Here is a 14,400-nt window from a genome sequence, read left to right on the forward strand (position 1 = left end):
TTGGCGTTTACAAATGTTTAAAATTTGCTTATGTCCTGTTAAAGAAAAATAACATTTGTAGAATTTTAGAAACCCCTGGTATCTGGCACCTATGGAGATTGGTAGATGCCAGATAAGTGAATTCACTGGTTGCTTGATATTGTGTTTCGCGTGACTGACCAACTAACCACTAGGGCATGCCAATTTTAAACTTCTGTATTTTATTTATTTTCCACAATTTTTGTTTTGCCAGTTGCTTGAGTTCGGGGTAACAGGGGTTATACTGTAATTAGATCTGCTTGGCTTTCTCCTGGCATCTGAGAGATCTCATTAATTCCTCAGGGCCCATGCTAGCAATCAAAGGAACCTTTGGAAAATTTGATCACATTATGAAATGGCCTTTTGGTTCAGTATTGAGGCCAGCAAGCATATGTTTTCAGGCTATTAAATACCCCCCTCCCCCGCCCCCTACGGTCCCCACATCTTGCAAAGGATCCAACCAAACAGCATGTGGCACTCAAAAATAGCAACCCTTCCATTTCCAGGCCCTTGTGTGAAATGTGCTCCTAAAGGGCTTTCTTTATTTTATATTTGTTTCAACTTATTGTTGGCAGAACATAGATTATTACAGCACAGAACAGGCCCTTCACCCACAATGTTGTGCTGGCCCATATAAATCTACTCCACAACAATCTTAATCCTTCCTTACCTCACACCCATAATCATCTATTTTTCTTACATCCATGTGCCTGCCTAAGATTCTTTTAATTATCTCTATTGTACCAGCCTCCATTAGCATTGCATTCCAGGCACCCACCACTCCCAGTGTAAACACGTAGCCCTGACGTCTCCCCTGAACTTTTCTCCACTCACCTTAAACAGATGTCCTCTGCTGTTGGCCATTAGTGCTCTTGGAAAAGATGCTGGCTGTCCATGCTGTCTCTGCCCCTCATACAACACAAGATGTTTGACCATTTCTCTTTCCAATAAACGTGCCACCACCTGTCCTGGTGCACACTGAGTTATGCAGTAAAGAAACAGGCCCTTCAGCCCAATTCATCCGTGCCAGCCAAATTACCTACCTGAGCTCATCCCATTGCCCTGTAATAGATCATTTTTCATCTAATCCCATGCTTGGAAATTCTGTAGATGGGGGAAATCAGAATTTCTATCCGCGAACATACCGTGTGAAGCAACCCACACTATGATGTTAAGATGGTGGCCCTTACTCTGAATTTTTTAATTAGAAGAACTTGTTTCTCCTCACCTTCCCTGTTAACTTTCCCCATCATCTTTATCATCGGGGCATATAAGAGACTTTTAGACAGGCACATGGACCACAGAGAAACAGAGGGCCATGAGGTAGGGAGGATTTAGGTTTTTTTAATTGGTAGATATTTATAGGTCAGAACAAAATCTTGGGTTAAAGGGCTTGTACTGTTCCATGTCCTCTCTCTGAAACTATTATTCTCAGATTAACCCATGCATCTTATCCCTGTAAGATAACCAGCGGTGACTGAAGCCGACAATAAGAGGATGTCGGGTCTCAGTAGATCAGACAGAACACGAAACAATGACTGTTTATTCCCCTTGATACATTGATGAAGAGCTCAAGCCTGAAACATTGGTTATGTATCTTTATCTTTGCTCTATAAAGTGCACTGTTTGACCTGCTGAGTTTCTCCAGAATTGTGTTTTTACCGAAACATTGGCTGACCATTTCTCTCCACGATGCTGCCTGACCTGCTGGGACCCTCCAGCCTCTCAAAGATGGCTCAAGATCCCAGTATCCACGGTGTTTGTGTTTCTCAATCTGGCCTGACTAGATTAGTAACACAATTACTAAATTGGTCTGTCCCAAGTTGACAATAATGAGACTTGCCATTTTCTGTGCAGTTTAGACCACAGTGATGGGTTATTTGTGTGGTGTTAATGAGAGAAGGGTAAATTATTTTGAATTTAAAGGTGACAGAAGAGGGATTGTAGAAAAAAAAAACTCCAACAAACCACACCAAGAGATAGAACATATTGGAGAAATTTAGTACCTATCAATCACCTCTGTCTCCCAACTCCACCCCTCACCATTCCCATCTGTCCATCATCTGTCAGCCCTCCCTTGATCACCAATCCCCTACTGGCTCCTGTCCCACCCTCTCCTCCTTATACTGGCCATCAATCCCCCCCCCCCCACCTCCACCTCCATGAGTAGTCTCAATGAAGGATTCCGACCAAAAACATCAACAATTCCACCCCCAGGCCTGGAGTAACCATTAAGCAAAATAAACATGTATTTAGGGCACCAAGGGAAGGAGGCACCTCAGAGTTTTTTTTTTCTAGTGACGGATTTACCAGGGTGCAGCTGAACTAGGGCCCCACAAAAAGGGGACCCCCACAATAAATGAATTTTTCCCTTAAATGTTTTTTTAAAAAAATGAATAAAAAAGAGTTTAAAATTTCAATTTTTTTCCTGTTGCCCTAGTTATAAGAAAATAATTTGCTTATATTGCTTTACTGCTATTTAATGTTAAATAAATAAAATTTTTAAAACAGGCTCTATTTCATGTAGTCATGGAGTCTGGCCTGGAAGAAAACTGAATTTTTAATCTATAATTTCACATTCAGCACTCAATATATTGAGTCTTAACGTCTTGTCAGTTGGACAATGGAAGGGCTGAGTGGGAACCATTGTTGGGCTGTGCTTGGGGCATCAGTGGGCCTTATTCTGGCCCTGTCCACCCCCCTCCCATCCCCATGGATCCTGCTTGACCCACTGAGTTCCTCCTGTAATTTGTTCTTTGCTCTTTGAGTACACGAAGAGAATTAGTTCCCAGGATAAATTTGGTGAGTCAACACAGCAGTGTCCAAGTTCAGTATCTCCCTCAGAACTGAATATGGGCACCACATTAATTTTCCCACCAAAATAATCCAGTAACCTAGGTTCAATCCTGATCAAACCATTCTCAAAGAGTTTAATTGTTCTCCCTACGACTGAGTTTCTCCCGGGTATTCCAAATGCTTCCCATATCCAAGTCAGGTGATGCTTGGTGGTTAACTAGCTATCCCTAGTGTAAGGGGGTGAGCAGCAGAATTGTAGGCGGGATGGGGAGAGCTGATGGCTATGTGACTCGATGGACTAAATTGCCTCTTTCTCTGTCCTATGAAAATATAAGGGAGTTGTTGATGGTCAGCAACTAGGAAACATTCAAGGATGACATCAATAAGTTTTGGGGACTAAATCAATTGAGTTATTGAGCAGAGTAGAGGAAAAAGATATAAGAGCAGGGATGAGATTTTGCAGCTTTATAAGGCATTGGTGACTCCTAACTTGGTGTACTGATTTGGCCTTCTTATTAAAGAAAAGCCAAGAATGATTCCTGGAATGAAGGGATCAGCATATGAGGCATGTTTGACAGCTCTTGGACTGAACTCCCATGGGATTCCGAAGAATGAGAAGGACCTCACGTAAGTATTATAAATGTTGAAAGGCCTGGACAGAGTAAATGCGACAAAGTTGTTTTTCATGGTAGGGGAGTCAAGGGGACAAGAGGGCACAACTTCAGGATTGAAGGGCACCCATTTAAAACAGAGATGTTGAAGAATTTCTTCAGCCAGAGAGTGGTGAACCTCTGTGATTTGCTACCACGGGTGGCTATGGATGCCAGATCATTGGACGTATTTAAGGCAGAGTTGATAGCTATCTGAATCGTAAGGGCATCAAATGGGGAGAAAGCAGGGGAGTAGGAGAATGAATCAGCTCATGATGGAATGGTGGGCTGAAGGGCCTACTGCTCCAAGATCGTATGGTCTTAAAAGGGTCACAGTATGGAAGGATTAATCTTCTCTTGATACTTGAGCTCAACTTTTGGTTATCTCATTTCAGGCAGGATGTGGAGGCTTTGGAAAGGGTACAGAAGAGATTTATCAGGATACTGCCTGGTTTAGAGGGATTGAGCTCTGGAGAGAGGTTGGACAAACATGAATTGTTTTCTCTAGGGTGTCAGAGGCTGAGGGGAGACCTGATAGATGGCATCGTTATTGTGACCTGGGTTCGAATCCCACACTCTTTGTAAGGATTTTGTACGTTCTCCCCATGTCTGCATGGGTTTTCCCAGAGGGCTCTGTTTTTCCTCCCACTGTTCGAAATGTACTGGGGGTTGTAGGTTGTAACTGGGCAGCACAGGGTCATGGGCTGAAAGGGTCTGTTACCGTACTGTATGTCTTAAAATTAAAAAAATAACATAATGAGAGGCATTGATGGAGTAATCAGTCAAAACATTTTCCCCAGGCTAAACATGCCAAATACTAGAGGACATGATTTTAGGTGGGGGGGGCAGGAAATTAAAGGAGTTTTTTTTTGGGACATACAGAGAGTGGTGGGTGCCTGAAATGGGCAGCCATTGGTAGTGGTAGAAGTAGATACGATAGTGGTGTTCAACAGGCTTCTGCATTAATGCATAATTATACCGGGAATAGAGAGATATGTATTGTGTGCAAGTGGAAGAGTTTCAGTTTGATTTGGGCACCGAATGCTTGGTACATTCCTTGTGGGCCAAAGGGCCTGTTCCTGTTCTATGCCCTGGTTATCATGTTCTTCAACACGCATTAACAAATGAAGCAATGACACAGGTCAACGTTAGAAACAGATACCATTATCCACCTGCAAATGAGAAGACCTCCCAGGGGCTAGCCATTTTAATTCCACACGCCGACCGGTCTGTCCATGCGCTCATGCACTGCCAACCTGAGGCCACCCACAAATTGGAAGAACACCACCGTCTTGGCAGTTTTCAACCAGACAGCATCAATATCGACTTCTCCAACTTCCATTACCCCCCCCCGCCCTGAGTCTCCTTCTTTCCCCACCCCTCTGTCTCCTTTTCTCCAGCTCACCACCCCCCCTTCCCTTCCATATCAGAGAGCTACCCTACTTACCCCTCTGCCCCATTCCTTAGCTTTTTTTCTCTTCTAACCCATCCATATACACCTTACCGGTTTAGCCCACGCTCCTCTCCGCCCCTTCCTCCCTCCTCTCCCCCACCCCCGCCGCCCTCATTATTCTGGTACCTGCCGGTTTTTTCTTGTACCCAACGAAGGGCCCAGCCCGAAATATTGGTTGCCTTTTCCTTCCTATGGGTGCTGCATGGCCTGCTGTATTTTTACAGCATATTGTGTACTGCACTTCTTAGCCGGCAGCCCTCTCCACGGATCACTTCTCAGTTTCTTATCCACTCACCTGTATCCCCCTCCCCTCTAGTTTACATTCAGCTGTCTCATGATCTTCGGAACTCCTGATGAAGGGCTTGGGCCTGAAACATTTTCCCTGGCGTGAAGAAGGCTGAGGCGTGACTTTATAACAAGCAATAAATAATATAAATATTATCACAAGGTGGTTCCCTTTCCAAGAGGAGTCCAAAACTACTAGGCAGAGATTTAAGGTGACAATTAAAAGCAGCAGGGTTTTCCACACAGAGGGTGATGGAAACGAGTTTCCGGAGGGAAGAGGCACATGAGCCTAACGCGGGCAAATGGCACTAGTTCATGAACACACCTTGGGTGGAATGGAAGGTTGGGCTGAAGGGACTATTTCTGTGCTGTGTAATTCCACGATACAGACCCAATACGGACAAATGGGGTCGGTGTATTTGGGCAAGTAGTTTGGAGATGATGGGCTGAATGGCTAATTTCTGCACTGTACATATAGATTGGACTTGGAAAGGAAGGCAGATTCCTTCCCAGAAGCACATTGGTAACCAAAGATGACTTCATTTATAGGAAGGCTGTGGAAGTTATGGAGAAGATGCAGATGAGATTTACCAGGATGTTGCCTAGATTGGAAAATAAGTCTTAGGAGGCAAGGTTAGCAGAGCTGGGACTTTTCTCTTTGGAGCATAGAAGGATGAGAAGAGACTTGATAGAGGTCTACAAGATTATGACAGGCATAGATAAGGTGGACAGTGGGCACCTTTTTCCCAGGGCAGGAATAGCAAACATCTGGAAAAAGTGAAGGGAGGGAAATTTAGGGGAGTCATCTGGGGTCTGTTTTTTTTTACACAGTGTTGTAAGTGTCTGGAATGATTTGGGAGGGATGGTGGTGAAGACTGAAACATTAGGAGCATTTAAGAGACCCTTCGACAGGCTCATGGATGGAAGGAAAATAGAGGGTTACAAGATAGGGAGGGGTTAGTACTTTTTTGAAGGTAAATTTGGGTTGGCACAACATTGAGGGCCGAAGGATTTTACGATTTTATGGCAACCTAGTGATTTTAGGTCATTCTATGCACACTTTGTTTTAATTAGCTACAGTGGTGTGATTTGAACTCACATATATTGTCAAGAGGCCAATTCCTTTGGATACTGGACCTGAAGCCTGAATTAATATGGGTGTTTAAATGTTGCTTGAAACACTCCCTATTCCTCTGGTCAATAATGTGAGAGTTTGGGGAACTAAACGATTTCCCATTTCTATTTTTAAGCAATGAGCATCTGATAATGACTCACAGTTTTTAGGACTAGGATTTTATCAGTCCATAACCAGGTCTTGTTATCCACATTCCACGGAAAAAAAAAACATTTTTAATTTGAGTAAACAGAATTGTAAATTAGTTTGATGTGTGGGATAGGAAACATAGAACCATGGACTACAGCACAGAAACAGGGCATTCGGCCCAGCTAGTCTGTGCAAGATATTTTTTTGCCTCGTCCCATTGACCTGCACCCAGGCCATAGCTCAATACCCCTCACATCCATGTAACTATCCAAATTTTTCTTAAATGTCAAAATTGAACCCACATTTACCACTTCAGCTCCACCTTCTCACCATTCTCTGCGTGAAGAAGTTCTCCCTAAGGTTCTCTAAACATTTCACCTTTCACCCTTAACCCATGTCCTCTAGCTACCCATGTCCTCTAGTTCTTGCCTCACCCAACCTCAGTGGAGAAAGCCTGCTTGCATTTACTCTACCAAGATCTCTTAAAATTCTGTGTACCTCTACTCCCCTTGTTCTTCTACGCTCCAGGGAATAAAGTGCTAATGTGTTTAACCTTTCCCTTTAACTCAGCTCCTCAAGACCCTGCAACATCCTAGAAAATCTTCTCTGCACTCTTTAAATTTATTTGACATCCTTTGTCCTCATGGAAAATCCTGCACCCAGCTCGTTGATGTATGGGGAAAATAAAAGCCAATACAACATCTGTTCCCCCCCAACCCCTCGGTTTGCAAGAATATTAGGGGGATAAAATGCATTTGAATGCTTTCAGGGAAAAACCTTAGCCCCAAGTGTTTTTAATCAATCACCAGTACATGTTTTCCAGGAATGACTTACTGGTGTGTGCACAAATGGTCAATAATGTGAGAGTTTGGGGAACTAAACGATTTCCCATTTCTATTTTTAAGCAATGAGCATCTGATAATGACTCACAGTTTTTATGACTAGGATTTTATCAGTCCATAACCAGGTCTTGTTATCCACATTCCACGGAAAAAAAAATGGTAGTAGGTCATTTGGATAGACCAAGTTTCCACTGACAGCAATGTGATAAGAAGGAGATTGTTAGTATATGTTGATTTAGGGATAACTGCATTGTAGGTCACTAGGGGACAACTCTCTTTCAAAAGATTGGATGTTATTCACCACCATAATGAGCAACAGAGCTTTGGTTTCTCTCTTCATTCAATGGGTGACACCTCCAGCGTCACAGCACTCTGCCTCATTGTGAGACTGGGCTAACGTTCAAGTCTCTGGACTGGGACCTCGCAACCTTCTTGCTCAAAGGCAATGGCGCTGACTATTCTGCTATAGCCATTTATGGGGCCAATTTGTTACCAATCAGAAGTTAAACGCTTGCAGTAAGTCTGCAGACACCGTGGTTGAAGTAAAAACACAATGCTGGAGAAACTCAGCTGGTCAAACAGTGTCCTTAACGTAGCAAAGATGAAAATACATCACCAACGTTTTGGGCTTGAGCCCTTCGTCAAGGTGTGAACCTAAAATTTTTGAGAGCAGTGGGGATTACAGATGGGGAGTAGTGAGAGAGAATCCCATAGAACTCCCTTCGGAGAACAAAGGAGAACTTTTTTAGGGTAGGCATTCCTCAAAGTGATTTCAGAGTTTTGCAGAAGACAGAAATAAAACACGAAACCGTGATTGATGTAAAAACATGATGCTGGAGAAACTCAGCTGGTCAAACAATGTTCTTTATGTAGCAAAGATAAAGATACATAACCAACGTTTTGGGCTTGAGCCCTTCATCAAGGTATGGGCCTATCAGAAGCCTGCTCACACACTATGACCTTTTAATTTAATTTTTCATTTACAGCACGGTAATCGGCCATTTTGGCCCTTGAGTCCATGCTGCCAAATTTACACCTAATTAACGTACATCCCCCAGTATGTTTTGAACGACGGGAGGAAACCGGAGCGCCGAAGAAAACTCACGCAGACACGGGGAGAACGTGCAAACTCCTGGCAGACAACGCAGGATTTCAACACTAGTCCCGATCACTGGCACTGTAAAAGCATTGCACTAATCACTACCCCAACCACGCCGCCTATTGAACTGCATTGAAGGATTCAGTTCTCTTGAACATATGGAGTTCAAGAGTACATAGAGTCTGAATCTTACTTAGCAATAAAAGGTGATTCAAGCTACCAATCACCCATCTGTAGACCGTTTATGTTTGGAAATTCAGGTGTTTGAAACAGCTGAGGGGGGTGGCAATCGAGATGCGCTTAATTATGGGAGGCACAGATAGTATGACACTTTTCCTTTGTGGTAAGGAGTCAAAACCCAGAGGGCAAAGGTTTATGATAAGAGGTAGAAGGTACGAGGGAACATAAGGAAGAATTTTTCTCCACAAAAGATGGTTGTAAACTTGAATGGACTGTCTGAGGAGCCAGAGACTCCAATAATATTTAAGCAGACTGCAGTCACTGGAATCTGAAGCCAAACACTATCCCCTGAGGAACTCAGCAGGTCGATCAGCATAGTGGGTGAAAAAGAATGGCCAACACTTTGGGCAGTATCAGGTCACTTGAGCAGTACCTAGATAAACCTCCTACATACTAAGGACTAGGGGACAACTCTCCTTCAAAAGATTGGATGTTATTCACCACCATAATGAGCAACAGAGCTTTGGTGACAACAGCAATGGGTGACACCAGCAATGGGTACTTGAATAGTCAGCATGCATATGATGGGCTGAATGGCCTGCTTCTGTGCTCGATCACTTTGTCAAGGGTCAGCACCTTGGTGACAGGATGCAAAGGAATAGAGGAAGTGAGTAGAAGTATGACGACGCAGCAGGGAAGGAACTCAAGAATATGGGAAGACAAAGCTGTCCTCTTTGCGTTTTGGCAAAGAAATCAGTTAAACATATCCGGTTGGCGTCAGCTTAATCTTCTGCCTTTAACTGTTGCTCTCACAGATTGTTTGACATGTGTGACTTCAGTCTTTCACTTCAGAATTCCAGTGTCTGAGGCCCTTGGTTTTGGAAAACAAAGGATCTGACCTGATCAAGAGGGTTCTGCTTCATTCTTCTAAAGGTTTCCCCAAAGGTGGGAGGACAAACTAGAAGGCTGAGTACAGGATTAATTGTTGGTTACTTAAGAGTGTGGATGAACAAAGGGACTTGGGGTTCAAATCCATACATCCCTAAAGGTCACCGCACAGGTTGATAAGATAGTTAAGAAGGCCTATGGGATGCTGGGCTTCATTATGGGAGATTGAGTTCAGGTGTAGAGAGGTCATGTTGCAACTTTATAAATTTCTGGTAAGACCACACTTAGAGTATTGTATTCATTTCTGGTCACCTCATTACAGGAAGGATGTGGAAGCTATGGAGAGGAGATGGAAAACGTCATATGAGGCAAGGTTAGCAGAGCTGGGACTTTTCTCTCTGGTGTGTAGAAGGATGAGAGGAGACTTAATAGAGGTCCACAAGATTATGAGATGTATAGATAGGGTGGACAGCCAGCACCTCTTTCCCAGGGAAGGAATAGCAAACACCAGAGAACATATGGACAAAGGGAAGGAAGGGAAGTTTAGGGGAGTCATCAGGGGTAAGTTATTTTACACAGAGAATTATGGATGCCTGGAATGCCTTACTGGGGTGGAGGTGGAGGCTGAAACATTAGGGGCATTTAAGAGACTCTTAGAGATATTTTAAATAGAGAGTTACAGGGTATGGTGGGTTTAAAGGAATATATTGGTCAGCACAACATCAAGGGCTGAACGGCCTGTACTGTGCTGTGGTGCTCTATGTTAAGCAATTGTGCGCCCGGGAGGCACCTTGCACTTCGTCAACAGCTTGCTCTTGCTCCTCAGTACAGAGCGGTCAGATTGATCACAGGACCTATTGGAAACAGATATAATTTCCCATCCCGTTGAGAAAAGGCAGATTAATTAGGAGTTCAGAAGAATGAGGGGGTCCTCATAGAAGAATTTTGAATGCTGAAAGTCCTGGACAGACTATATGTGCCAAAGTTGTTTCCCATAGTAGGGGAGTCGAGGACAAGAGGGCACAACCTCAGAATTGAAGGGTGTCCATTTAAAATTTGTTTAGCCAGAGAGTGGAATCTGCTGCTATGAGAGGCCAGGCCGTTGGGTGTATTTAAGGCCGATCTGAATAGTCATGGTCTCAAAGGTTATGGGGAGAAAGCAGGGGAGAGGGGCTGAGTGGGAGAATGGATCAGCTTATGATGGAATGGTGGACCAAACTCAATCGGCCAAACAGCCTACATCTGCTCCTATGCCTTATGGGTGGTTTCTAATCTCTCTGACTTTATTAAATGGAACCCCAATATGTTAATAAGTATTTGGGAATATCAGGAATACAATCTACTTGGAGTCAGCAACCTGCTTTGCTATTGCTGGTCTGTGACTGAATGAGCATAGTCACTGGAAAAAGGTATGAAACTTGCATGGATCTTGAGCAAAACTCCTGCAAATGGAAGACACCCTCAAAAACTACAATGCCTCCTAACCAACGGAGGGAGGTGCAATACGCAAAGGTGCTTGAGAAACTTAGCAGGCCACGCATCATCTATGGGAAATTAAAGGTAACCAACGTTTCAGCCCTGGGCCCTTCGCCAGGTAGAAGCAAAAAGGTGGGGGGGGGGGATAGGGAAGAGGAGAGGAGGAGGAGGGTAGGGGCAGGGGATGGAGCACAGGCTAACAGGTGGATACAGATGAGAGGGCCAAAGAGAAATAAAGCTGAGAAGTGATGGGGGAGAGGGTAGCTCTGATATGAGAAAGAAGGCAAGGAGGTGAGGAGCTGGAGGAATGGAGACGGGAGATAGGAAAAGAGAGAGACAGAGTGAGGTGCCTGCCGGCGACAAAGAACCATTGGTAGACAATCCTACATCCAGAAAACAAGGCACTGAAACAATCCAATTTCGAACCTGTGACAAACACAGAATGCTGGAAATACTCAGTACGTCACACAGCATCTGTGGAGGCCGTCAGCTCAGCTGTCATTCTCTGATGAAGGCTCTGACATTAAACATTAACTCTGTTTTTCTCTCTCTCTCTAGATGCTGCCTGACCTGCCACATGTGAAATACCATATTTCACGGTATATAAGATCCACTTTTCCCCCCCAAAAATTGGCTCAAAAATATCCCTCGGGTCTTATGTGCAAAGTTGAAATGAGGCCCCCCCCACCCCCCAGCAGCACAAGAGGTGCAGGAGGAAGCTGTTCGCCAACTTACCCGTAAATAAACTAAAAATTCTTAACATTCCCTGCTGAAATGTGGGGGGGAGGTCTTATATGCCCCCAAATATGATATTTGCAGTGTTTATTTCAGATTTCCTGCATCTGCGGGGGTTTTTTAAATTCATTTTCCCGCCTCAGTGACATCCACTGGATGAGCTACACAATTCTCCCAAGGAGCTGGAACCAGGAACTAGGCCAAGGAGAGAAATAAAATAATTTTTAAAGAAGTTGATAAGGCATGAAGTCGTTCAATCGAGTTGAAACGATTTCCTTCATAGGCTGAAACCAACCTTTCCCTTCTTCAGGGCAGTGTAGATATCTTTATACTGCTGGTACTTCTCGAGTTCCGCCTTAACCAGGACCTGTCGGATGTGCATCACTTCCTCCACGGTCAGAGCCAGGGATTCCACGGGGTAACAAAACTCCTCCTGTAACAAATCAGGGGGTGAAACACAATAGTCTGCAGATGCTGTGATTGTCGTAAAAAAAAACAAAAATGCTGGAGGAACTCAGCAGGTCACGCCACATCCAGAGGAGGTAAAGTACACTATATCTAAGGTTTGGGGCCTCAGTGAGTTCTTTTTCAATGTAATGGACAAAAGGCAGGCAGACAGGTGCCTGAATAAAAAGGCTGGGGGAGGAGGGAAGAAGGGGCAGGGGTGGAGCACAGGCCAATAGGCAAAAGGCCATCATTGGTCGTGGATAGGACGGGAGATCGTGGGTGGCTCTGTGAATGCAGAACTGGAGGAAAGGAGTCATGAGGATAGGGGAAAGGGGGTCTAATGGAAACAGGAGAAGTCAACATTGATGCCATGAGTTTGGAGGGTGCCGAGGGAAAGACTCCTCAACTCTTTCTCTACCACATCAACGATTAGTTTGGTGCTGCCTCTTACACCCACGATGAGCTGGTCAACATTTTCCACTTTGCTGCCAACTTCCTCCCCAACCACAGATTCACTTAGTCCATCTCCAGTAACACTCTCCCCTTTCTTGAACTCCATGTCTCCATCTTGGGAGACAAACTCGACAGACGTTTGCTACAAAACCGCTAACTCCCACAGCAACCTTGACTGCACCTCTTCACACCCTGTAAGGATTCCATTCCTTTCTCTCAATTTCTCTCTCTCTGCTTCTAGGATGAATTCTTCAAGTCAAGTTTATTGTCATCTGATTGCACAAGTACAACCCGACGAAACAGCGTTCTCTGGTCCTCAGTGCAAAACACACAGGCACACAACCAGACATAACACACAGACAGACAAACAATACATATACAGGATTTATCTATGCAAATAAATAAATAAAAAAAATTTGTTCCATGAATATCAGCATCTCAAAGGGTGAGTGTGGGCAGTTCCTTTGGTCATTCAGCATTCTCACTGCCTGTGGGAAGAAGCTCTTCCTCAGCTTGGTGGGGCTGGCTCTTGATATACCCCTGTATCTCTTCCTGACGGAACAGCTGAAAGACGCTGTGTGCAGGGTGGAAGAGGTCCTCAATGATTTTGCGCGCCCTCTTCAGACAACGATACTGGCAGATCCCGTTGATGGGGGGGGGGGGGGGGTGGAGTGAGACTCCAGTGATCCTCTCTGCCACTCATTTGGTCCTGTGGGTTGACCTCCGATCCATTTCTCTGCAGCATCCGCACCACACTGTGATGTAGCCGGCCAGGACGCTCTCGACAGAGCTCCCATAGAAGTTGAAATAATGACAAATGAGGAGATGTTGAGTGTCCACAATAGGCCACTGGTTAAGTGAACTTCAAATAACTTGGTGCTCTCCATTCTCTCTCTACTATAGATTTGGCGATGTGTAGTGGAATGTGGTCATTCCTGGTCCTCCTGAAGTCCACAATCTTATCCACGTGGAGACTCAGGTTGTTATTCTCGCACCATTTTGCGAGATTTTTCCACCTCTTTTCTGTCGCGTCTCATCATTGTGCCATCTCCAAACTTGATGATGCTGTTGGAGCTGGATCTAATGATGCAGGCGTGGGTCAGTAGCGTGAACAGGAGTGGGCTGAGCACACAGCCCTGAGGTGCTCCAGTGCTCAGTACGACAGTGCTCAATGTTCTGCTACCGACTGACCCAGACAGACTGTAGTGTTACGAGCCCAAAGGACCCCAAAACCCAGCAGCAATAGACATTCACCAAGACAAGTGGTTTTTAAAACAAAAGTTATTTTTAATCAACTTTAAACATGACAATAGAATCAAATTTTAACTTAACTCTATACTTAACTTACCCAAATTAACCCCCTTCTAATTCTAAGCGCACGTGCGTGTAAATTTAAGAAAAGTCTTTGGTTCACAGTTCAATGTCACTTCTCCTTCTTCCAAGTTCTCTGGATGCAGGCAATTTTTATACTGTGCACAGAATTCAACATGTATAAAGTTCACCAGGCTTTGGTGCTCAAAAGGTCAATATTTACCACTCAGGAAGGTTCTTGTAGGGTTTGCAGAAAGATTTTTGTTGATCCAGGATTTCCACAACTGAGGTACCACCATTAGTCACCTCGATGTCTCGCTGATGAAACTTGCCCCATCAGGGTTCTCCAGATGATAACCTCTTTCTTTCAGGTTATGACAGAGCTCCTTCTGATCTTTTTATTCCAAAAGAAACATCAGACAGAGCACTTCTAGCCATCCACTACTTTTGGAACTTTTCATCAATTTCAATCAGCTCTTCCTGGCTTGCCCTGTTCAGCTGCT

At 44.3% G+C, this 14,400-nt stretch overlaps 1 protein-coding gene across 3 annotated transcripts in view; it reads right to left on the reverse strand.

Moving 5' to 3' along the window:
- LOC138755807 (protein spire homolog 1-like) overlaps nt 1-14,400 on the reverse strand; it is a 230,648-nt gene that overhangs the window by 25,161 nt on the left and 191,087 nt on the right. For all 3 annotated transcript variants that reach the window (XM_069922452.1, XM_069922451.1, XM_069922450.1), the window contains one exon: nt 11,982-12,119. In XM_069922452.1, the coding sequence (XP_069778553.1) occupies nt 11,982-12,119 (138 nt within the window). The remainder of the gene's footprint in view (nt 1-11,981; nt 12,120-14,400) is intronic.

This window comes from Narcine bancroftii, chromosome 2 (genome assembly GCF_036971445.1).
Source record: "Narcine bancroftii isolate sNarBan1 chromosome 2, sNarBan1.hap1, whole genome shotgun sequence".
In the NCBI taxonomy this organism is placed as follows: domain Eukaryota; kingdom Metazoa; phylum Chordata; class Chondrichthyes; order Torpediniformes; family Narcinidae; genus Narcine; species Narcine bancroftii.